The sequence below is a fragment of the Cupressus sempervirens genome, chromosome 6 (genome assembly GCF_028749045.1).
Source record: "Cupressus sempervirens isolate cs-2001-9-10 chromosome 6, ASM2874904v1, whole genome shotgun sequence".
NCBI lineage: Eukaryota > Viridiplantae > Streptophyta > Pinopsida > Cupressales > Cupressaceae > Cupressus > Cupressus sempervirens.
Genome location: NC_143123.1, coordinates 277,634,928 through 277,658,882, shown reverse-complemented (window position 1 = coordinate 277,658,882; position 23,955 = coordinate 277,634,928). Strand labels below are relative to the sequence as shown.

The 23,955-nt window shown below is 35.8% G+C and overlaps 1 protein-coding gene across 4 annotated transcripts in view; it reads right to left on the bottom strand.

The window, feature by feature from the left end:
* Nucleotides 1–1,240: 1,240 nt before the first annotated feature.
* LOC149552303 (exportin-4 protein) overlaps nt 1,241–23,955 on the bottom strand; it is a 222,748-nt gene continuing 200,033 nt past the window's right edge. For all 4 annotated transcript variants that reach the window (XM_089787824.1, XM_089787825.1, XM_089787826.1 and 1 more), the window contains 13 exons: nt 21,224–21,295; nt 21,035–21,106; nt 20,784–20,848; nt 20,583–20,685; nt 20,337–20,468; nt 20,016–20,159; nt 2,839–2,946; nt 2,661–2,714; nt 2,451–2,528; nt 2,229–2,342; nt 1,891–2,087; nt 1,654–1,723; nt 1,241–1,564 (listed from right to left, as the gene is read on the bottom strand). In XM_089787824.1, coding sequence (XP_089643950.1) covers nt 1,376–1,564; nt 1,654–1,723; nt 1,891–2,087; nt 2,229–2,342; nt 2,451–2,528; nt 2,661–2,714; nt 2,839–2,946; nt 20,016–20,159; nt 20,337–20,468; nt 20,583–20,685; nt 20,784–20,848; nt 21,035–21,106; nt 21,224–21,295 — 1,398 coding nt within the window. In that variant the 3' untranslated portion in view covers nt 1,241–1,375. The remainder of the gene's footprint in view (nt 1,565–1,653; nt 1,724–1,890; nt 2,088–2,228; nt 2,343–2,450; nt 2,529–2,660; nt 2,715–2,838; nt 2,947–20,015; nt 20,160–20,336; nt 20,469–20,582; nt 20,686–20,783; nt 20,849–21,034; nt 21,107–21,223; nt 21,296–23,955) is intronic.

Genomic DNA, 23,955 nt, shown 5'->3' with positions numbered 1-23,955 from the left:
ATATATATATATATATATATAAAGAGTTTATTGAATGGTATTATTGGAACAAAGAGCCTTTTCATATTCATGTTGAATCATAAAAGGTTGATTTGTACATTGTAAACATTTGATTGTTAGTATGATATGCTATTTATCATAGTTTTTGCTCTTGATGTGGGGAATGTATTGGCATAAATATAGCTTGCTCAAGTAGACTAAGTTCCTTTTGTCTTGAAGCCATAATTGTTGAGTATGTATTTCTAGTTATGGATATTGACCCCATCACCTTATGATTAAGTTGATGGATTGTATTGAGTGAACTGAGTTTGACTAATGAGAGGATTAAAAGTAGCTTGTGCCTAAAAAATTATTAATAGAATTAATTAGATTGCTTTATTTAATCCATGTGCTTGATGGAAAAGTACATAAAATATCAATGTTATTTATTTTTCAAAGAAAAAAATTAGAAAAGTAACTAAATAAATTATTTTGATTTACTTAATTATAGAAGAGGCAACAAGATGTGTTTTTTTCATTTTCTTGTATAGGAAGGAGGCATCACCACTTTGCCAAATTATTGAATCCTTAAAGCTCAACAAATTTTCTAATATTTTTTATTAGATTAGTATGGAAAGAACCTTGATCCCATTACAAAACGTATTTTCTAATAGTATTCAAGGTATGAAAGTAGTTTAATATTTTTACAATAACAATTTTAGATGTGACAAAAATGCATGCAATAGGCTATTGGAATCTTCCAAGCTATGCCAAGCATCTTCTTCACTACTAGAATTGAACAATTCCCTTACTATTTGTTAAGGTTTGTATCCATTCCTCCTTAAAACCTTAGTAACATGTGACATTTCTAGTGTGATATACTAGTCAACATAAATGCTTATCTCAAAGCATTTTCTTTGCTAATTCCCTCTCTGGTAACATGATCAAATATTTAGTTTAATATTGTAAAATTATATCATTCTCATGCAAAGACAGATCTTATAGAAAACTTTAGTATAGATAAAGATATACTCTTAGATAAGACAAAACAAAACTTTCTCCACAGTAGAATCACTTGCCTACTAGATTATGTAGGGGTACATAGATCTTAATCTATGTAATTTAGTTTTCTTTTAATAATTTATTTCATTGGTTCCAATAAATTAGTTTGTTTGAATAAAAGAGTGCCTTATATATACTTAATTGTGAAAAAAGAAAATGATAGAGGAAAGCATGAACACCATGCAAGCTTGACATAGCATTAACATGACACAAAACAAGAATTCTATTACCATCATAAATTGAAGCCAGTATTTACAAAAATGAAATTTGACAAAAGGGGATCCATTACATAAGGTTAACTATTCTTCATTTAGAATTACATTTACATTTCCATTTAGATAGTTTGTAAAAAGCCATGAACATCGACTAAAAAGTGATGGAGGTTTTTCCTAAACCTCTGGCGGTTTCCTCGGTCAAGAGAAGATGTGAGATTGTTGCCATGGATAAGCTGATGGAATGCTGTGGTCAGCCGAGATTGGTATAAATCATTTTTTTGACCCATCACGACCTCTTGTGCCATGCTCTGCACATGTACATGTAACACATTTCTCTCATCAGCTCTAGAGAAAACATTAAACTAAGGCCAAAGAGATTTAATAGATTGGTACCAACCTGATAAAAAGTCATGTCACACATGATCAAAGGTAAAAGAGCATCTGCTGAAGAGTCCACCAGTTCAGTGCTGAGACAAGCAAGCAGGAGAGTCAAAATTCTATTCTATTGTGCTAATTAATATTTAGACTTTCTCAATCCAAATGGTAAATATATTTGAAAAAATAATTTATTATTATTTATATTAATATAAAAAGCTTGACATAAAATCCAACCATGGATACTGCTTTCCTGTACCTGTAATCTCCAAAGAGGAGGAATTGCATAAGATAACGAAGAAAGTGGATCAAAACACCTTCCTTTCTTGCACCAATACCATTTTGAGAGCTAACAGCATGAATTCCCAGACCTTCTTGACCTTTGCACATAGCCTGGTACTGGTAAAGTGCAATTGCATTTATTGCAATTAAAGACATCCTGACAACTTCAGTGTCCTGGCAATGTGTATTGAAACATCAGAGTTCTAGTTTTAATATGGTGGCAGAGGACAGAATGGTATAAAGAGAATCAAAATCAATTACAATTCAGTTGTCAATCAATGTTCCTTGAATAAGGAAATACCACAAATCAATCACCTGATGACGAAGACCAAAATCAAGAGTTCCAACAATTTGTGCAAAAGCATCTGGTGCTAATTTTGCGACTTTCTCTGGGTACACCTCTAGCATATGAACCAAAAGAGCAAAATACTGCCAAATATATATATCATGAAAAAGAGGCTTGATGCTATATCTTAAAATTTGTCAATAGCCATGTCACGATGATGAAATGAAAACCAAAATATTAAAGCAAAATACCTGGTGACAGAGTTTGGGATATTTCAAAAGGTCCACAGAAATCAAAGGGGTAATAATGTGCAAACCCAAGTAGACTGCCTGAAACAAAAACAAGGTAAAATATGAGCTTATAAACTCTTTTTTGTTTGAGAACCATAAGCTCTTTTGTCTATGAACCTGCCAAAACATCCAAGCATCTATAGACTGAATATTAAATTAGTAGGGAATTACTTGAGCTACATCCAGATTCCCAGAATCTCCTTGACAGTCGGCGGAAAAATCCACCTGGAAAGAAATGGTTCTTAGGTATATCAGATAATCTCCAATGAAATATAGTTGAAACAGAAAATAGATTAATAGTAGATACATCATTAAATTCCTTGCACAACAAAAATTGACTAAAATGTACCCAGTCTTTGGAGCAAAGACAACTGAGTAGCTGAAGCAAGGCACACAAGTCCTTGTACTTCTCTGCCTCTGTTTCACTCAGCAAGTTTTTTGATGCACTCAGTGAAACCTGTGAACAGTTTAACATTAATGCTATGAGATTTAACAAGAACATGTAGTCACATTTCCACTTGAGAAAAAGTGAGTGTAAAATCCCCTCAATCAAGCAAGACTCTAAGACATTAACAAAGTTGACTGACTCTCAGAAATGTTATGATTTTGACAAGGAAAAATCAGTATATATGTATTTTCTATATACAACTTCTATACTGAGAATAAATGAATGGACTAATGAAAACTTCTAAGATGAAGAGAGCAGAGAATTAACTCTGAATTACAGTTTGCAATGCTGCTTAATAAGATGGTAGGAAAATAACCCTAAAGTTGTAACATGCAATGTAGAGGAATCTCAAAAATCTTAAATGACCTATCTAAAAGAGTCCATACTCGCAACTCTAGAGCTATGAGAAGGTTACCCACTTTGACATTTGCACAATTCTCCAATATTGTAAATCTCTTTCCAAAAGGATCACCATTGAAATCATTGAGGCTCTGAAAGTTGTCGATGATCAAATGCACTATCTCTATCATGGTGTTATCATCATATGGCGCTCTAGGAGCCGAAATTCTGAAGGTCTCATTGAGACATTCTGCAGCTGCCAACTTCATTTCCTTGTCATGATATCTCAATAGTTTGGGGTAGACTTAAGGCATCCTTAATTGGAGAAAGGAACTGTTGTATAAATCTTGAAGGTAATTGGTCCACGTTACACAAACATACTTCCAATACATCTAATGGAAGACCAACACCCTCGTTGAGGCCTTTGCCAATCTTTTGTAGTGTCTTCAACCACAACTATCCATCACTACTAGGTGCCATAATGTGATCCAAATCCCAAAATCTCTCAATCATCCCAATAGGTTGCCCAAGATCACTAGCATTGATGTAATGTCCCTTTTTCTTTTTTGAGGAGTTAATTATAAAGTTATCAATTAAAAAATATATGTTACAAGGTAACTTTATAAATTAAATAAAAAAATCTTCTAGAGGTTGCTGGAAGAAGTGGAGAAAAATTAAAAAGGAGGCCAACCTATCAAGGAAAAAAGAATAAATAGGCATTGAGGGCTCATTGCCTATCAAAAAGTTTTATTATTGAATTTTTGCTGATGTGCATTGTGGAGCCTAGGGTTTCTGCAAGTAGTCACAATTGGCCATTGAGAATGAAAACTCTCAATTGGTACGCAATTTTGAGGGTGTGAAAGATCACCTGAATTATTGCAACTGTGGGAAGGATATTTCAGTCCTTTCACTTGTGCTTAATTGCTGGTTTGGAGTTTCCAGTGGAGTTGCACTTTCACCATATCTTCTTCAGCATTCAGTCTCCACCATTTGATCAATCCAAGTTCTTCATTTCAATCTGTAGTTGCAACAAGTTCTCAATTGTAAACAGCCAATTAGGGTTTCTCTGTAATGTGCTATGTCATAATGTTTTGGTGCTGAAATTTGCCATATCATTTGTAAAAACATTTGGTTTTCATTGAATGAATAAATAGGCATTGAGGGCTCATTGCCTATCAAAAAGTTTTATTATTAAATTTTTGCTGATGTGCATTGTGGAGCCTAGGGTTTCTGCAAGTAGTCACAATTGGCCATTGAGAATGAAAACTCTCAATTGGTACGCAATTTTGAGGGTGTGAAAGATCACCTGAATTATTGCAACTGTGGGAAGGATATTTCAGTCCTTTCACTTGTGCTTAATTGCTAGTTTGGAGTTTCCAGTGGAGTTGCACTTTCACCATATCTTCTTTAGCATTTAGTCTCCACCATTTGATCAATCCATGTTCTTCATTTCAATCTGTAGTTGCAACAAGTTCTCAATTGTAAACAACCAATTAGGGTTTCTCTGTAATGTGCTATGTCATAATGTTTTGGTGCTGAAATTTGCCATATCATTTGTAAAAACATTTGGTTTTCATTGAATGAATACATTGGCACTATTATTTCTTTTATTTCAGCAATATATTTTAGAAGTCTATTAAATTTAGGGTTTTGTTTAGTGGCCTATTGGTACAGGTCATTACAGTGGTATCAGAGGGGTTTCCTGCTAGCCTGATAGGGTTACCCAGCCACCATTTAATTTAGTTTACAAAAGAACCAACATAACTGAGAATATGGCTGAGAGACATTCTCAAAGCCCATCCAGCAGTGTGCGAGATGATGAGACTTTACAGCAACAGGAGAGGCTTCTACAGTCAATAGAGGCAAGTACATAGGCAATGATGGTTATGATGCAACATTTGATTGGGGAAAATAGGAGGAATAATCATAATAATGACCAAGATGACAGGAGTATAGCAAGATCACAACATCGGACAGTCTAGAACAGCTGACAGACCCACACGTCCTACATTCAGAGAAGAAACTCCAACACGCACACTTGATGCTATAGTAACAGATATTGTAGATGAACTCCGACAAGCGAGGAATGAGTGAGATTCATTACCAAAATATGTACAGGATGGATGGACATTTGACAGGTACCTGAACTATAGAGCTGCCAGGCAGAAGCAAGTAGATAAACACAGTGAGTTGCAACAGGTCACCAACAAGTTGGTATTACCCGCATTTGATGGCAGTGGAAAAATGACTGCTCGTGCTTGGATTCATAAGGTGGATACTTTCCTATCTTTGAAAACGATGATAGAATTTGAAGCACTCAAGTATGCCACTTTACACTTAGATAGGGCAGCACATGATTGGTGGACACATGGCATGATCACATTGCAACACAATCAAGTAACCACTTATCAGGAGTTTGTGGATAGATTGATAGAAAGGTTTGATAAAAAAAAATCTTGAAGTTTATTTCCGAGAGTTAGCCTAGTTGAGACAGTCAGGAGGCTTAGAACAATTTATCAATGACTTCCAGAAGCTTGCAGTGATGGTGCTTGACATTTCAGAAAGGAGGCTAGTCATTTTATTCACAGAGGGATTAACTGAACCACTCAAGGGCTAGGTAAAGGCCTTTGATCCTCCTACATTACAGGAAGCCATGAAGAAAGCCCGCAGTATGGAACTTGTAGCTCCAGCAAACCGGTTTAGTTCAAAGGGTTTTTCATCATTAAGAGATAACAAAGGGGAATTCAGCAAGGGTAAAGAGAAGGTTAGTGACTCAAAAGACAAGCTAGCTGCACCTTGGGATAAGGAAACACTTAATGACCTACGTAGGAAGAAGCTATGCTTCTTTTACAAAGGTCCCTATGAGTTTGGTCATGATTGTCCTATGAAGCCTAAGGGGAAGGCTAACCGGGTGATGTGGGCTTATTACGAAGGTTCAGATTCAGACATCTCAGAGCACCATGATGAGGATCCTGATGAGGCAGAGGGTGAACAAGAGGTAGATAGTGTTGAGAAAAAAGAGGCTCCAGAGATATATTTACAGGAGGCACGTCTGTCTAGTATTGAAAGAGAGGGATCTTTCAGATTTCGGGGAGTCTTGGGAAGACAAAAGATTATTACTCTGTTAGATACAGGTGCCACGCATAATTTCATTGATGCACAATTTGTGGAGAGGCGTGGACTCATTACTAAGGAGTTCGAGGGACTGAGAGTTAAGGTAGCTGATGGATATACTCTTCGTTGTGATAGGATGGTGCGAGATCTACCTTTGCGCCTGAACAACTATGAGTTTAAGGCGGACTATCATGTGGTCAACATGGGTGACATGGACATAGTACTTGGGATGCAATGGCTACATTCTTTGAAGGAGGTTACCCTGAGATTGGAGGATATGGAGATACGATTCGTGGTGGATGGCAGGACTCATGTGCTGAAGGCTATCCGTAATGGTGATGTCAGGACTATCTCATTTAGGCGGTTGGAGAGATTAGCCAAACATAATAATATAGAGTGGGCAGCAATATGCGCTTTGATACCTACCCAGGAGGGGCAACATAAGACTGAATATCATCCAGATATTCAGAAATTGAGAATCAAGTATGGGAAGGTATTCAGTGAGATTCCACCAGGCAGGCCACCAGACAGAGGTATTGAGCACATTATCGAGTTGGAGGAAGGTGCTAAGCCTGTCATGATCACACCATACAGGCACCCAAAACGACTCAAAGATGAGATTGAGAGGATCATCAACGAGTTGCTAGCAATGGGACACATCAGACCAAGTAAGTCACCCTTTGCATCTTTTGTTGTTTTGGTAAAAAAGAAGGATGGTACTCTACGAATGTGTATTGATTACAAGGTGTTGAATAAGAGAACTATAAAAAACAAGTATCCCATCCCACACATCGATGAGCTGATAGACGAATTGCATGGGGCTTGTTATTTCACAAAAAATGATTTGAGATCAGGCTATCACCAGATCAGAGTTCAAGAGCAAGATATTGAAAAAACTGCTTTTAGATGTCATTATGGGCATTTCGAGTTTGTAGTCATGTCTTTTGGTTTGACTAATGCACCTGCCACTTTTCTGTCCACTATGAACAAGGTCTTCCACCATCAGTTGAGGAAATTTGTGCTAGTGTTCTTTGATGATATTTTGATCTATAGCAGGACATGGTAGGAACATTTAGAGCACTTGGAGACAGTATTAAGCATTTTACAGAGTGAGTCCTTGTATGCCAAGGAGTCCAAATGTGATTTGGGGATGACAGAATTGTTGTATCTTGGACACATCATTAGTGTGGAAGGAGTGCGAATGGATCCTGAAAAGATTTGTGCTATTGTTGATTGGCCACCACCAGAGAACCTTACACAGTTAAGAGGGTTCCTTGGTCTATGTGGATTCTATCGTAGGTTTGTTAGTGGCTACTCACGACATGCAGCGCCCATGACAGATTTGCTGAAGAAAGGGGCATTTGTGTGGACTCGGGAAGCACAGGAGTGTTTTATGCGGTTCAAGGAAATAATGAATACATGCCCAGTATTAGCATTACCTGATTTCACAAAGCCATTTGAGCTTCAATGTGATGCTTCTGGAGAGGGAGTTGGTGCTGTACTCATGCAGGACAAGCATCCTATAGCTTATGAGAGTAGGAAACTCAGAGAGGTTGAGAGATCATTCAGCATATATGATAAGGAAAAGTTGGCCATCATGCATGCCTTGGCCAAATTCAGACAGTATCTTGTGGGTAGCAAATTTTGTATTAAAACTTATCATAATAGTTTGAAGCACTTTTTGGGACAGCAGGACTTGAATGATCGTCAGCAGAAGTGGGTAAGTTACAGACATATGATTTTGATATCACATATGTTAAAGGGACACAAAATATTGTTGCAGATGCTTTATCTCGTAGGCCACACCTCACTTCTATGATTCAAATATCAGAGGATTGGCGACACTTGATTGTAGCAGAATATGCCAAAGACACGTGAGCCTCTGCTATAGTGGAGGGGACAACAATCGACACCAGATACACTCTCATAGATGATTTGATCATTTACAAGAACAAGATTTACTGTCTCAGGATCGAAAGTGAAGCAGTTGATTTTGAGAGCATTCCATAATTCACCTACAGCAGGCCATCCTGGTTATTTCAAGACTTACAGGTTAGTACGGGAACGGTTCACTTGGAAGGGACTTAAGGCTGATGTTTTGCAGTATGTGCGTGAGTGTCATGTTTTCCAGCAGAACAAACAAGAGCACACTTATTCAGCAGGGCTCCTACAGCCACTTCCTATTCCTGAAGGGAAGTGGGAGTGCATCTCTATGGATTTTATTATGGGCTTGCCCAAGGCCCAAGGGCGCAATTGTATCTATGTGGTGGTGGATAGGCTGACAAAATATGCTCACTTCTTCCCTATCGCTACTACATACTTAGCAACTCAAGTGGCAGAGGTCTTCTTCAGGGAGATTTTTAGATTACACGGTTTGCCTCGGAGCATTTGAGTGACAAAGACAGCCGCTTCATGAGTCACTTTTGGCAGGAGATATTTCGGTTGTGTGGCACTGAGCTTACACCTAGTACCAGTTATCACCCACAGACTGATGGTCAAACAGAGATTGTAAACAAATGGGTGGAAGGGTATTTGAGGAATTATGTGGCAAATCAACGAGCTTGGGTCAGATGGATATATCTCTGTGAGTATTGTTACAATACTACATATCATATGACTATACAAATGACACCTTCATGGCACTTTGCGGTTATGAGGCACCTAGTTTCTTAGATTTGTTGTTGGGAGACAGTCGGGTACCCCGTGCAGGTGAACTATTACAGGAGAGTAAGGATATAGTTGCTACTCTCAGAGACAACATTGCTAGAGCTTAGAACCAGCAAAAACAGTATGCAGACAAGAAGAGGACTGAGCGTAGTTTTGAGGTAAATGATATGGTTTACCTCATGTTGCAGCCATATAAGCAGTCCACTCTCAAGAAGAGTGGTACAGAGAAACTCAAGCCATGCTATTATGGACCATTCAAGATCATCAAACGAGTTGGTGAGGTGGCTTATGAATTGGAGCTTCCCACAGATAGTAGAGTGCACAATGTGTTTCTTGTATCATGCCTCAAAAAGGCGTTGGGTCAGAATGTGATGCCTTCTGCAGTATTACCTCCCTTGGATAATGAGGGAAAATTGATCTTAGTGCCAGAATCCATTCTAGATAGTAGAGAGAAGCAGCTTTGCAGGAGAGTAATCAGAGAGTATCTAGTTAAGTGGAAAGATTTACCTATTGAAGATGCTACTTGGGAGGGAGAAGTGATTTTGCAGCATCCATCATTAAGATTGCTTGAGGCCAAGCAGTTTTAGGAGGGGCGGACCTGTAATGTCCCATTTTTTTTGGAGGAGTTAATTATAAAGTTATCAATTAAAAAATATATGTTACAAGGTAACTTTATAAATTAAATAAAAAAATCTTCTAGAGGTTGCTGGAAGAAGCGGAGAAAAATTAAAAAGGAGGCCGACCTATCAAGGAAAAAAGAATAAATAGGCATTGAGGGCTCATTGCCTATCATTTAGTTTTATTATTGAATTTTTGCTGATGTGCATTGTGGAGCCTAGGGTTTCTGCAAGTAGTCACAATTGGCCATTGAGAACGAAAACTCTCAATTGGTACGCAATTTTGAGGGTGTGAAAGATCATCTGAATTATCGCAACTATGGGAAGAATATTTCAGTCTTTTCACTTGTGCTTAATTTCTGGTTTGGAGTTTCCAGTGGAGTTGCACTTTCACCATATCTTCTTCAGCATTCAGTCTCCACCATTTGATCAATCCAGGTTCTTCATTTCAATCTGTAGTTGCAACAAGTTCTCAATTGTAAACAGCCAGTTAGGGTTTCTCTGTAATGTGCTATGTCATAATGTTTTGGTGCTGAAATTTGCCATATCATTTGTAAAAACATTTGGTTTTCATTGAATGAATACATTGGCACTATTATTTCTTTTATTTCAGCAATATATTTTAGAAGTGTATTAAATTTAGGGTTTTGTTTAGTGGCCTATTGGTACAGGTCATTACAATTGATACCACTGTAATGTTCCCAATGGCACACTTGAATTTTCTCGAGAGAAAACACCTGTAGGAAGTACCCGAGGGCAAAGTTTGAGGAAAAGTACTTGAGGGGAATGCCTGAGGGAAAGTACTCGAGGGAAATGCTCAAGGGAAAGTAACCAAGGGCAGCACCCAAGGGCAACACTTGAGGGAAAGTACTCGAGGGCAACCCCTGAAAACACACGAGGGGAAGTACTCGAGGGAAATGCCTGAGAACATTTGAGGGGAAGCACCAAAGAGAAATGCCCGAGGGAAAGAATCTGAGGGCTACGCCTGAGGGAAAGTATCGGAGGGAAACACTTGAGGGAAAGTACTTGACAACAAACTATTCCCAACTTCTAAACACCAACAGTAGGTCCATATGGAATAGAATAGACTACATTGGCAAATGGTGAAGGATGGGTCGTACGGCTAGGTGGGTGTGTGAAGGAGTCCATACGGTGGTATAGAGCTCGTGCGACAGGGACAATGGTGTATGGCCAAATACTATGGGCGTACGGTGTAGGGATGTCCATATGATAGTAGAAACAAGATGGAGATGACACAGCATACGGTGAGGTGACAGGTAATACAATAAATGGAGTTGTAGCGTATGGTTTTGAGTATGACGTCGTACAATGGGTGATGTTAGTGGCATACAATGGGCAAGGTAAGTGTTGTTGTAGGGTTGGATGGGTGTAGGTATGATGGTGCAAGGCTTGGTTTGGGAGGAAGAAATTGTCAATGATAGAACTTGGTGTGAGACTCGGTGACGCTAAAATAGATATGAATCAATGCATGGGTTTCTCATCAAACACAAATATGCATGCCCAACATAGAGATATATATGCATTTTGTCACCGAAACATAGAATTATATTCATAGACAAAGATGGCACTCGGATTCGCCACATCCAAGCAAAGTAAAGCAAGAACAATAGGGTTAAAAACTACATAAGTGAAATATCTATACTTCCAAATTGGCAAATGGATCAGTTTGCCAACTAGAATTCACAATACAATAGAATCAATTCAAGACAAATACAAAAAACATCCTACCTGTCGATCATAAATACCCAGTCGGAGGAAAACTCCCAAGGTGCACAACAAGTGCCGACACGGCAAAATAAAAAGCCCATGACCAAAATAAAAGATGGGCCTAAGATATACATAAATTAATGAAAACCCCACGTACAAATGTTTTTATTTTATTGATTTGGGCCTCATATTTATTAATTAAACTAATTAATTAAAGGTTTTTTATTATAGAATTTAAATTATGGGACCAATTAATTAATTGAATTAAATTAAATTATTACAATAAAATCTGGGCAAATCACACGCAAAGAACCTTGGGCACTTGGACACCGGCATATGGGGAGAGGACATATTTACAATATTAAAGTGAGACCGAATAGTGAAGATGATGATGAAGACATCAAAACTAATTATTATGTCCCCTATTATCCAAGTCAAGAAATATGGGCAATTACCTTGCAATCCAAATCATAAGACTTACATCTTTCAAAGTCTCCAAATAAACTCAAAAATAATAATAATTTAATAAATTAATACTTCTCAATATAAGAATAAAGGATTTGATATATAATTGATATCACTTATATTAATATCAATCTCACTGCTCAGTCTGATTAATACTTGAATATATGCAAATGACTATGATATATGTGTGTGTGTGTATGTATATATGTCTGCACATGGTGTAATGCAATCAATATGAAGATTATCACTGCTGTCTCTATCATGTTTGATGATAATTGTGCAAGGATTATCTCTGATCTGCAAAGGTGGACTCTACACCAATATCTTTGATACAAAAAAATGGAATGTTGAGAAAGCTATCTCTCACTACTTATAGCCCTTTCTAATATTGATATTAGGAGGAACTATGTTCTCCCAATCACCTATAAAAATGATAACAATTTGTTTTTTCTGAAGATGACTGTTAAAGTGTGCAATAGTGCTCTAGATCGGTCTTAATAAGACCTTTGATCTATATGAATGCTCATCTGATATATCTCATTATGTAGCAATTATACACAATATTAAAAAATGGAAGCTTTCTTGATTTGTCTTATATATTGTAGCAGGTCTAGGGCATTCTGTCCAATGTACATTACTGTGCAAGTATGTGACTAAAGCCAATGGTTGTCTGCACATTAAGAGTGAAACCACTAGGAATGATAAGAAATAAAGTTATCCGACAATACTGAATTGAGTGAGAAAGATCTCATTATTATATCTCCAAAACTGAATGGATGGCATCATTTGAGATTTGACTAGTCAAAAACTTTCTTGATCGGTTTTCTTCTCCTCATGTAAATCATATTATTTATCAATTTATGATGACTAATGAATAAGTTGTTATCATTTAATCATTGTTCCTCTTCTTAAATTAATAGTCTCAATTATAACCTTGTCCATTTCATATACACTTCTTACTTTGATAACTTGTTAATAATGTTTATAGTTTGTTTTAACAAACATTGTATCTAGTAATATTAGTGATCGTTGACTTCATGATCAATCTCTTCCTTCACAAAAATACATTGAGCATTTTAATGAGCCTTCTCACATTGTATTCAGTAATCCTCTATTATCAATAACATTTTGTCTATACATCATTTACTGCCATACACTGTTCCTTCTGCAAGACTTGTTCAAACATACAATATTGTATTTCATCTGAACATTATGATTTCTCCTTATTGAATATTGATTACTTAATGACTGTAGGTTAATTGTTTCCATCCAATTCGGCCTTAGGACTGTATAGGGTGACTATATACATAAGTTTTTATTATTTATTTTTTATGATTTGTTTCTCTTATTAGACCTTTTTTATTTTTAGTGTTTTTCCTTTTCTCCTTTTTGTACTTATGTCCTTTCTTTGCCACTTGCATTCTCTCTTTGATCATCTCTCCCTCCTCTCACTTCTCTCTTGCTCTTTTTAGCTTGTTGAATCTGCTACATATCTTATTTTCTCCTTATGTTCTCTTCGAATGGTCCTGATGATGGATCACAAAGCATGATTTGATACGTTGGTGTAAAAATACTTAAGCAATCAAATCCAGATATGATTTTCCATTGATCTCATGGATTAATGAAATTTACTCGCTCTCACCTCTCTACAATGTTAACACAAACTTGTCATTGTTCAGATACGCCTTCCCATCACTTGTTAATTCTGTAACTTGTAAACATACTGATCTGATAACAGATCGATCTGATCTGATATGGCATGATAAATATTGATCTAAGTCTTTGCATTGTTCTCTTAAGGATATCGGTGCCGATCCTTGTGTATTAGTTTAAAACTAACTTAAACTCCTTTGTTTGGTTTGTGTTTAAACTCACTTAATTCATGGAAAGTCGCCAACTTCTAGAGGTTAGGCAAAATAGACTTTGGAAGAGACATGTCCTTAGAAAGGAGATGTCCCTTGATTTCTATATTTATAAAGGGTAAGGTTGAAGTCTAAGAGCACACAAGAACACAAATAGTCTGCTCCTTCGTCAATAATACCCCATATGATTTGAAGAACAAAAGACAATTTTCTGAATTATATTTTAATTTAATTCAAGACAATAAATTGAAGTTATTCACAGCAAGGTACAAGAAGAGGAAGAAGGTCGAATCTAGTCTCTAATTCAGTCATAGAATTTGTAGAAACTTTACATGGTATCAAAGCCAAGTTGTCGAACCTAGGCTCTGCAAAATTCAATAATCAGACTTTATATATATCTAGCATCTATCTCTTATCTTCAATGGCATACACAATCAGACCCAAGGACAGGTTTGATGGGAAAGAACACTTTGATGCTTGAAAATTCAGAATCATGATGATTCTTGAAGAAAATGATGTAAAACAATTCTTGATAGAGCATCCAAACAACCTATTATTGAACCTCGTAAAACTATATGGAGTAAAGGAAATAAAAACCCTGTGCTAACAAAACATCAGACAACATTTGATATGATGAATGCATTACTAAATGCATATGAGGTCAACAATGCAACTAGGGTTCTTGCATTGAAAAGGCTACTAAATCACATACAAATAAAGAATGGAGAATTAATGAATTCTTACTTCCTAAGGGTTGGCGGCATAAGAGATGAACTATCAAGTGTAGGAACCACTATTCATGACACAAAACTAACACTAATAGCTATAGATGGATTACTAGAATCGTGGGAAACTTTTGCACAAGGAATAAGTGCTAGAGATAAACTTCCTGACTTCAACAGACTTAAGGGGGATTGCCTTCAAGAAGAATCCAGAAAATTAAAGAAAGGAGGGAAACTGAAAACAGAAGATAAAGAACTTCATGGACAAACTCCTATAAGGGCAAGAAGAAGCATTTCAAGAAGAAAAAGGGAAATCAAAAGAATGGAAAACACAAGAAAGATCTATCCAAGATAAAATGTTTTAGATGTGAAAAGTTTGGACACTACAAATCTAATTGTCTTGAGAATTCTAAACAACAAGTGAACTGTAAAAATGTTACTAGGGAAGAAGATAGCTATGATCTCGAGAATCGTGTATTGTATTCGACACTATCAAATGAAATCTTAAGTAAAGCATGGGTAATTGATAGTTGATCTTCTAGACATATAACAAGATACAAAGAAGCACTAGACTCTATTTTAGAAAAGGTTAATGGTGAAGTTACCATTGGTGATAATTCAACACATTTCGTCGAAGGAATTGGAAACTGCACCTTGAAACTAAAATCTCCTCAAAGGAGTCCTCCACATACCTGGAATAAAAAGAAATCTAATCTCGGTTACAGTGCTTGAAGATGATGGGCATAATATTGCATTCATGGATGGTAAGATAATAACTTGGGCAAGGAACTCCTCTATTAAGAAAGCAAAGCTGATTGGTCAGAGAAAAGGATATTTGTATGAATTAAATTTAGAATCTAGTGGACCTATTCAAGCCTTAATTCATGAAGCTGCAGACATAAATGAAATATGATTCAGAAGATTAGGGCATCTAAATTTCAAAACCTTATCAATTGTGGAGAAGATGGTTACTGGTTTACCTAAACTAAATAAAGACCACTCAAGCATATGCAAAGGGTGCGCTCTGGGTAAGAACACCCAAAATCCATTTCATGATAGCACTAGAAAAACAAATAATGTTTTAGAATTAATTCATTTAGATTTATGTGGACCTATGTCTGTTCCTTCTCTTGGAGCATTTTGGTATTATATTTTGTTTACAGATGACTTCTCTAGGAAAACATGGATTTACTTGTTAAAGTGCAAAGAATCAAAAGAAATCCTAAAGAGATTTAAAGAATTCAAAAAATTAACTGAAAACTTATCAGGACATAAAATTAAAACTCTTAGAACTAATAATGGAGGGGAATACACCTCAGATTTGTTTTAAAGGTTTTATAAAAAAACAATAATTAAGAGGGAGTACACAGTTCCTTATAATCTAGAACAAAACAAGGTAATAGAAAGAAAGAATAGAACAATTATAGAAGCTACTAGAGCTATGATATTTGATCAAAATCTAGAATATTATTTTTGGGCAGAAGCCTCTTGTACTGTTGTCTATATTCAAAATAGAAGCCCTCACTCTTACCTTAGAGATAAAACTCCTGAAGAAGTATTTACTAAGGTTAAACCCAATATAAGTCATCTTAGGATTTTTGGGTGCCCAATATATATTCATATTCCAAAAGAAAAAAGAACCAAGTTAGAACCCTCTAGGAGGAAAGGTATTTTTGTAGGGTACAATGAAGCATCTAAGGCATATAGGATTTTCATACCTGGATAGAAAAGTATTAAACTTAGTAAGGATGTAATTTTTGAAGAAGATCTAGCATTCAAAAGAGCCCTAAGTTCTAAAGAACCTTCTCCTTTACCTAGTTATGAAAGAAATATTGAGTCTGAGTCTAAGTCTTAGAAGAAGAACATAGAAGAAATTGAAGATGAAATTCAAAATCTAAATCTTGGAGAAACTCAAAATTCAAAGAAAAGACCACTTTGGGCCATTAAAACAATCAAGGAAGCACAAGACTTTGCCGCACCTTCTGGAACAGTCAGAGAAAGAAAAAGACCTAAAAGATTTTCTAGTTATATAACAAACATGAATGATTTGTCCAAAATAGAACCAACCAATCCTTCAGATGCTACTAAACATACAGCCTGGAATGAAGCTACAACAGAAGAATATCAATCTATTATGAAGAATGATGTTTGGGAAATTGTTCCAAGACTTAAAGGAAAATCTGTTGTTTCTTCCAAGTGGATATTTAAAATAAAGCATGCTGCTGACGGTAGCATTGAAATGTATAAAGTTAGATTTGTAGCTAGAGCATTCTCTCAAAAAGAAGGGATTAATTATGAAGAAACCTTTGCTCCTGTTACCTGATATACCTCTGTAAGAGCAGTCCTAGCAATTGCAGCATCGAAGGGATGGAAAGTACATCAGATGGATGTAAAAACAACATTCCTAAATGGAAAGATTACAGAAGAACTATATTTGGAGTAGGATGAAGGATTTGAAGCTCATGTTCCTAACATTTTTGTTTGCAGGCTCAAGAAAGCTCTCTATGGGCTTAAACAGGCTCCAAGAGCTTGGTATGAAAGAATTGATAAGTATCTCACTGGCTTAGGATTTTCCAAGAATGAAGCCGATCCAAAATTATATTATAAAAGAGATAAAGATGATATGGTAATTCTGATATTGTATGTTGATGATTTACTAATAACAGGTGATGATCATCTTATAGATCAATGCAAGAAAGATCTAATTAGAGAATTCGAGATAAAAGACTTGAGACTCCTTCATTATTTCCTATGACTGGAAGTACAGCAAAATTCTAACAGTATCATACTTAATCAAGGGAAGTATACATCAGATATTTTGAAGAGATTTGGAATGTGGAATTGAAAGCCTATTTCTTCTCCAATGGAGACTAATCTATATAAATTTAAAGAAGCAGTAGCAGAATCACCTTCCATAGATTCTACTCTCTATAGACAGATGATTGGGTCCCTTCTGTACTAAGTAAATACAAGACCTGATATTAGCTATGATGTTAATGCTTTAAGCCAATTTATGTGTGAGCCAAAGGAGATTCACCTAGTTGCAGTTAAACACATTATGAGATACTTACAAGGCACTCTCAATCTTGGACTCAAATATGAGAAGGTTGGTTTAGATTTACATAGATTCATTGACTCAGACTGGGGTGGAAGTGTTAAAGACAGGAAAAGTACTTCAAGATGTTGTTTTAGTTTAGGATCAGCAATGATATCTTGGATATGCAGAAAGCAGTCTTTAGTAGCTAAAAGCTCCACAGAAGCCAAATACATTGCAACAGCAATGGCTCTCGAGAAGCAGTTTGGCTAAAGAAGTTACTTGTGGGATTATTTGGGCAAGCCATGAATCCTACAATTATTCATTGTGATAATCAGAGTTCCATCAAGCTTTCGGTGAATCCAGTTTTTCATAGAAGGTCCAAGTGTATTGAAATTCTGTACTATTATGTAAGAGATATGGTAGACAGGAATTCTGTAAAATTAGAATACATTTGCAGTACAGATCAGACAACAGACATACTCACCAAACCTCTATCTAGAGTGAAGATAGACCACTTCAAGAGAAGACTTGGTATGGTTGAATTGTAATCCATTTGTATTCTTTAAATTATTATTAAAATAATCTTATTTGTCAGGCTATTGACTGTTATGGGCTCCACCATTTGTATCCATTATTTATGAGGTGATGATCTCTGAGATAATGAACACTTGTATAAAAGACATTATGAGAGATGACGATCTCTTAGATAATGTGCTAAACAGTAGAGTTCTACTATAAGATCCAGATGAGTTCAAGATCATATTGTGATGTAGACATTGTTATGTCTATAAGTCACAATTTGGATAAAGGAAGAATTTTATTATTCTCCGGGGTTTATCCTATATTCTGGTAGATCTTAAACTCAGGATCATGTTGTGATATAGGAATACCAGTATCTATGAGTCACAACTTGGATAAATGAAGAACTTTAATTATTCTTCAGATATATCCTGTACATTGTATTCTTTGCAATACTGTTATCACTAGTAGCAGTGATTTGTCATATCACAAGTTTAGTAATATGACATTGTATCATGTGTTCTATGATACCACATGCTAAAAAGATTCAGATAGATATAGAGTATCAATTCTTGCTTGTTCATCTTTATTGATGTTGCTAGATATGATATCTCTCAGTATGATTATCAAGTTAAGAGGGAGTGTTAATTCTGTAACTTGTAAACATACTGATCTAATAACAAATCGATCTGATCTGATATAACATGATAAATATTGATCTAAGTTTTTGTGTTGTTCTTAAAGATATCGGTGCCAATCCTTGTGTATTAGTTTAAAACTAACTCAAACTCCTTTGTTTGGTTTGTATTTAAACTCACTTAATTCATGGAAAGTCACCGACTTCTAGAGGTTAGGCAAAATAGACTTTGGAAGAGACATGTCCTTTCTAAGGACATGTCCCTTGATTTCTATATTTATAAAGGGTAAGGTTGAAGTCTAAGAGCACACAAGAACACAAATAGTCTACTCCTTAGTCAATACTGCCCACATATGATTTGCAGAACAAAAGACAGTTTTCTGAATTATATTTTAATTTAATTCAAGACAATAAATTGAAGTTATTCACAGCAAGCTACAAGGAGAGGAAGAAGTTTGAATCTAGTCTCTAATTCAGTCATAGAATTTGCAGAAACTTTACATCACTTGTTCTAAGTACCCTAATGACTTGCAAAGTAATTTGCGTAGGCTTTGATCTGCATAGTTTTCAATCACTTCCACTTTATTCTCTAGGGTGCGCCCAAATCTTTTCACTGTAATCATCAATAAAGGAAAGGATACAACTTCCACCCACATGGAGATGTAGATTTGTTGATGGGATTGATAAGGTCAACGTACAGAATAAAAATTGCATTTTCTCTCTCCGTCTCCTTCCCTGAACATGTTATATAATTTTCTACATACAAACAACCTTTACAAGAAACATGTTTGGGAGAATATTTTAAAAACCATTTAGCATTATTCAATTTGACCTTCAGAGAAAATTGCAACAATTTGTACCCTTAATGTTTTCATTAACATCCACATATGCTCAAGATTCCTTATCCACATGTTGATGTTCAAGTGCTACCAAAACTTTATATTATATACTATAAATGCAAGCATCTAAATTCACATAATTTCATTCTCTAAGGATATGGATTGTCTGACAAATGAAATGTGTAATCTTATGCTCAAATGCTTGTGGTATCCTTTGCTTCTCTGAGAACAAAAACTAAGCAAGAGACAAACTTAGCGTTCAATATTCAGGTTAAAAGATGCATTATAATCCCCTATTTCTTGAAAATCACACAAAATAACATAATGTAACCAACATAATCAAGACAAAAGTTTCCAATGATGAGATTGAAGTACAAGTTCACAATAAAATACAGTCAAGAATTCTAGAAATCGGAAAATGCAAGATATTTCAATGTTTCATGTGAGTTCAATGCAGATTTTGTTGGCTTGAGAACTTATTATAGACATTCTTGATTATTATCTAAACGATAAAAGACCAGTGCAAACCTACCTTTCCAATGTTATGAATAGAGTAAATCTGAAGCAGTTGCAAACAAAAGTTGAATAAAATTGTGGTCTCCTTCGCTTCCAGAAATGCAACTTGACCATCAACCCAATCCACCATGAATTTAAGCAATTTGTAAACAACCAAAGACTGAAAAGAAAATTAAAGTTAGCATATAACCTGCAGAACAAAGAGACAATACTAAAAACTGCTAATGCTAATATAATAGAATAAGCTGCATGCTGTTTCCTCCTATGAATCAAACTACATAGAAAAAAAACTTATTTATTGGCATATCAAAATTGAAAAAGTATAAGTTCTGTGCACCTGGTTTTTATAAACTTCTAGAAAAGTCAATAAAGGATTCATAACTGAAACACCCATCTCAAAAATTGCTTTTTGATTTCGGGGCTCAGTAGCTATTGCTGCTCCTCTTAGACGCTCTAGCAAGCAGGTTATCTGCAATATCAACAACAAAATGATATTATATTGTTCACAATTCAGCGTTCTCCACATTAGGCACAAGGATGCCATTTTGGTCAGTCACAGTAAAAAATAAGAGTTTGTTATTACCAGGAAGATGGCATCTGGCTTTTGAGCAAAGACATGCAGGTCATTCTTTGTTGACATATCTATCAAATATCTAGTGCTTGGCCCCAATAAATCTCTCACATACCTAAAAGGTAGATAAAAGCAAATTTAATATGCACATCATTACCTTAAAGTTGAAAAAGTTCTTGAAGTAAAAAGAATGAAAGGGTCTTAACAACTTACTGGTTGGTCTCATCTGAGTTGTTCATGCCTAATGCTGAGCGGCAAAGAGACTCTGCAAGTGATCGCTAAGTAGAGAAGATATATAGTCAAATATTAAAAGAATCTACTCAAAGTGGCAACAAACAATTGACAATGACAATAAGAAGACAAATAAAATGATAACATTGAAGGAAATGAATTTCAAAGTAGATTCACAAATTTGAGGAAGAGTAAATGGAGGGGCTATTATCAAAAACTTGCCAATCCCTTACTTGAAGACGAGTTGGCAATGAAAGCAGGGTCCTTTCATTTGCAAAGGCATTTGCAAATTCTTTCCATGGTTCCTGCAGGTAAATAAAAGTTTACAAACAAAACAATTGGGAAACTTAGTAGAATCTTTAAATGGAGTATTGATAAGAGACAACTTCACTTAAAAGACTGGAAAGGGGAGAAATGCTGACCAGTGTGACAAGGTGGAAACATATATTTCGCCGTCGAACCAAGGAACGTAGTAACTGAAAACATGTAATTTCCTGTAGATTTAGACAAAATGTCATTATGACTTCAGCAAGAACATCTATAAGAGGCAGAGGAACTGAAAATTCAATGATTGGGATGATGTAAACCTCATCAATAGTAACAAAAATCTTTTAAAATATATTTAAAATGATAGGTCTGTTACAAAACTTAATAGTTTGATATATTAAACAATGGAGACAAAGTCTCCTTATAAAGATTTACAATGACAAAGCTTATAAATGAAACAATTGATAACTAAAACCAAAAGTAGAAACTAACTAAGATGGCCATTAAAGAAACATCACAATATTCTAATACATTCTACAACTGTTCAGACCCTCCCTAGATTTGCAAAATGTTGACAACCAACAGCAGCCAAAAGCTGTCCACAAAAAAACAGGGAAGGTTGTTGCCTTCTTCAAAATGCTCTGCAAGCCAGCCGCTAACTTTGCCACTAAGATGAGTCTACACTAACTCTCCAAAAACCTGCAAAACTTTTGACCAAAATCATCACAAAATGTCCAATTTGATGTTGGATAATAGAGTTGTTCCTTCCTATAGCTACAGACACACACTAAGAACAAATGCCACAATTTTGAGAAAAAACCAGTGAACCCTCCAAACATATGCATATGAGCACGACACCCCAGAAACAACAGCAAAAAAATACAATTTTTTGAGGAAAAACTTGTCAAACCCTAAACAAAAGTTTATAAATCATTGTTATTTGGAAAAAACAGTAAAACCCCACGAAGGAATCCCATGCAACTTGGCGAGTTACAAAACCTATAAACAATTATTGAGGATAAAACAAAAAATCCAGATAGATAGTTGGCACAGAATATTATTTTTAGGGAAAAAAACCTTTCCAAAAACCAGAGAGCCCTCCCAAACTACAGAAAGCTTGATCAGGGCATACAGGAACTACTGACACTGGCGAAGTATTCGTAGAATTTTCAAACCATGGAATTGAAGCTCAGAGCAACTGGTTAGAAGGTAGTCTTAAGAGGTATGTCTAAACACCCAAGTTCATGACAACAAAGAGGAGGGAGAACATATTTAGACATGATTGCATGACCAACCCAATGTTTGATTTCATCTAAAACCCTACTAATGGCAGTGAACGGAATCATGTGAATACTCGATTTGTGCTACATAAGTACAGTTTGGTTTTTAGTGAGCTTCCTCCAAGGAGACCTACTGATAGGGGTTGCAAGAATGGGATCGAGCTAGGGGAGAGTTTTAAACCTGCTATTTTATCTCCTTATTGGCATCCAAAAAGATAGGAGAAAAGAGGTGATTTAAGAGTTAGCAGGCATGGGACATATCAAGCCTAGCTCAAGTCATTTTTTCTTCTTCAATGGTTACAATGAAGAAAGATGGAACTACGAAGATCTGTATTGACTACCATGCTCTGCATAAAAAGACAATAAAAACAGGTATCATATTCCCAAGATCGATGAATTGTTAGATGAGCTTGTTTGCATGGTGTATCTTCTACAAGATATTCACAATATAGCATTCAGGTGTCATTATGTGCTTTACAATTCTTGATCATGCTCTTTGGGTTAACCAATGCTTTTGCAAACCTTCAATCTTGCATAAACCACATTTTCAACAAATAATTGCAGAAATTTCTTCTAGATTTGTTCAATGAGACATAGTAGGATTACATTTTGCATCTCGATGAGGTGTTGGGCACCATGGAGGCATAGTTTCTATTTGTAAAAGCTTTTGAGTGGGAATTTGGGTAAATAGAGATTCTTTATTTGGGACATGTGATTGGTGCAAATAGAGTGCACAATTAGCAATACAAAATTTGTATCATTTTTTATTAGCTCCTACCAAATACATTAACAAAGTTGAGCAAATTTTGCGGCCTATGTAGCTATAGCAATAGGCCTATGGAGTTCTTGCAATTTGGTGCATTTTTTACAAATCTTATGAGCAAGGAGCTTTCAAATGGTTGGATGAAGCTCAACACACTTTTGGTAGACTCAAGGAGGTGTTGAGCATGTACCATACTTAGCATTACCTAACTTCTCTCAACACTTTAGTCTAGAGTGCGAGAATTCAGTTGAAGGGATTGGGGCAATGTTCATGCAAAATAGATACCCTATTGCCTATGAGAGCTAGAAGCTTTGAGTTGTACTTAAAAAGCCACAAAATCCTATGAAGCCAAAAGACATTAACTAATCCAAAACATAATAATTTCAAGTTGAACCAAATCAAACCCTTGAATGTTAAAACTGCATTTTCAAAACATCACTAAGCTCAACATTCAAAATATTAATGGCCAGTACTTCATTTATAGCAGTAGTAGTTTCTGTTCAAAATTATATGGTTGAAACACATTGAACAATTTAGTCTTTGACACTTGAAAAAACTTGGATAGGCAAAGTGAAGTCTATGAATAGCTTTAGAAAATCTTATAGACCCACTTTGGCTTACAACATGATGTATGTCCTAGATATAAGAAGTTTGGTTCCACTACATAGGGCTTTGGTCCTAGTTCGGTCTGCCTATGGGTTGAGACAAGTCTAGCCAAGATGGTCATTTCAATCTACCAAGATCTAGTTCGAACCACGAGTAAACAAAGCTGAACTTGGGCAGACCACAGTTGGACCTGGATGGAAACATGAAACCAACTTGATTTTGGTTGCAAATTTAAATA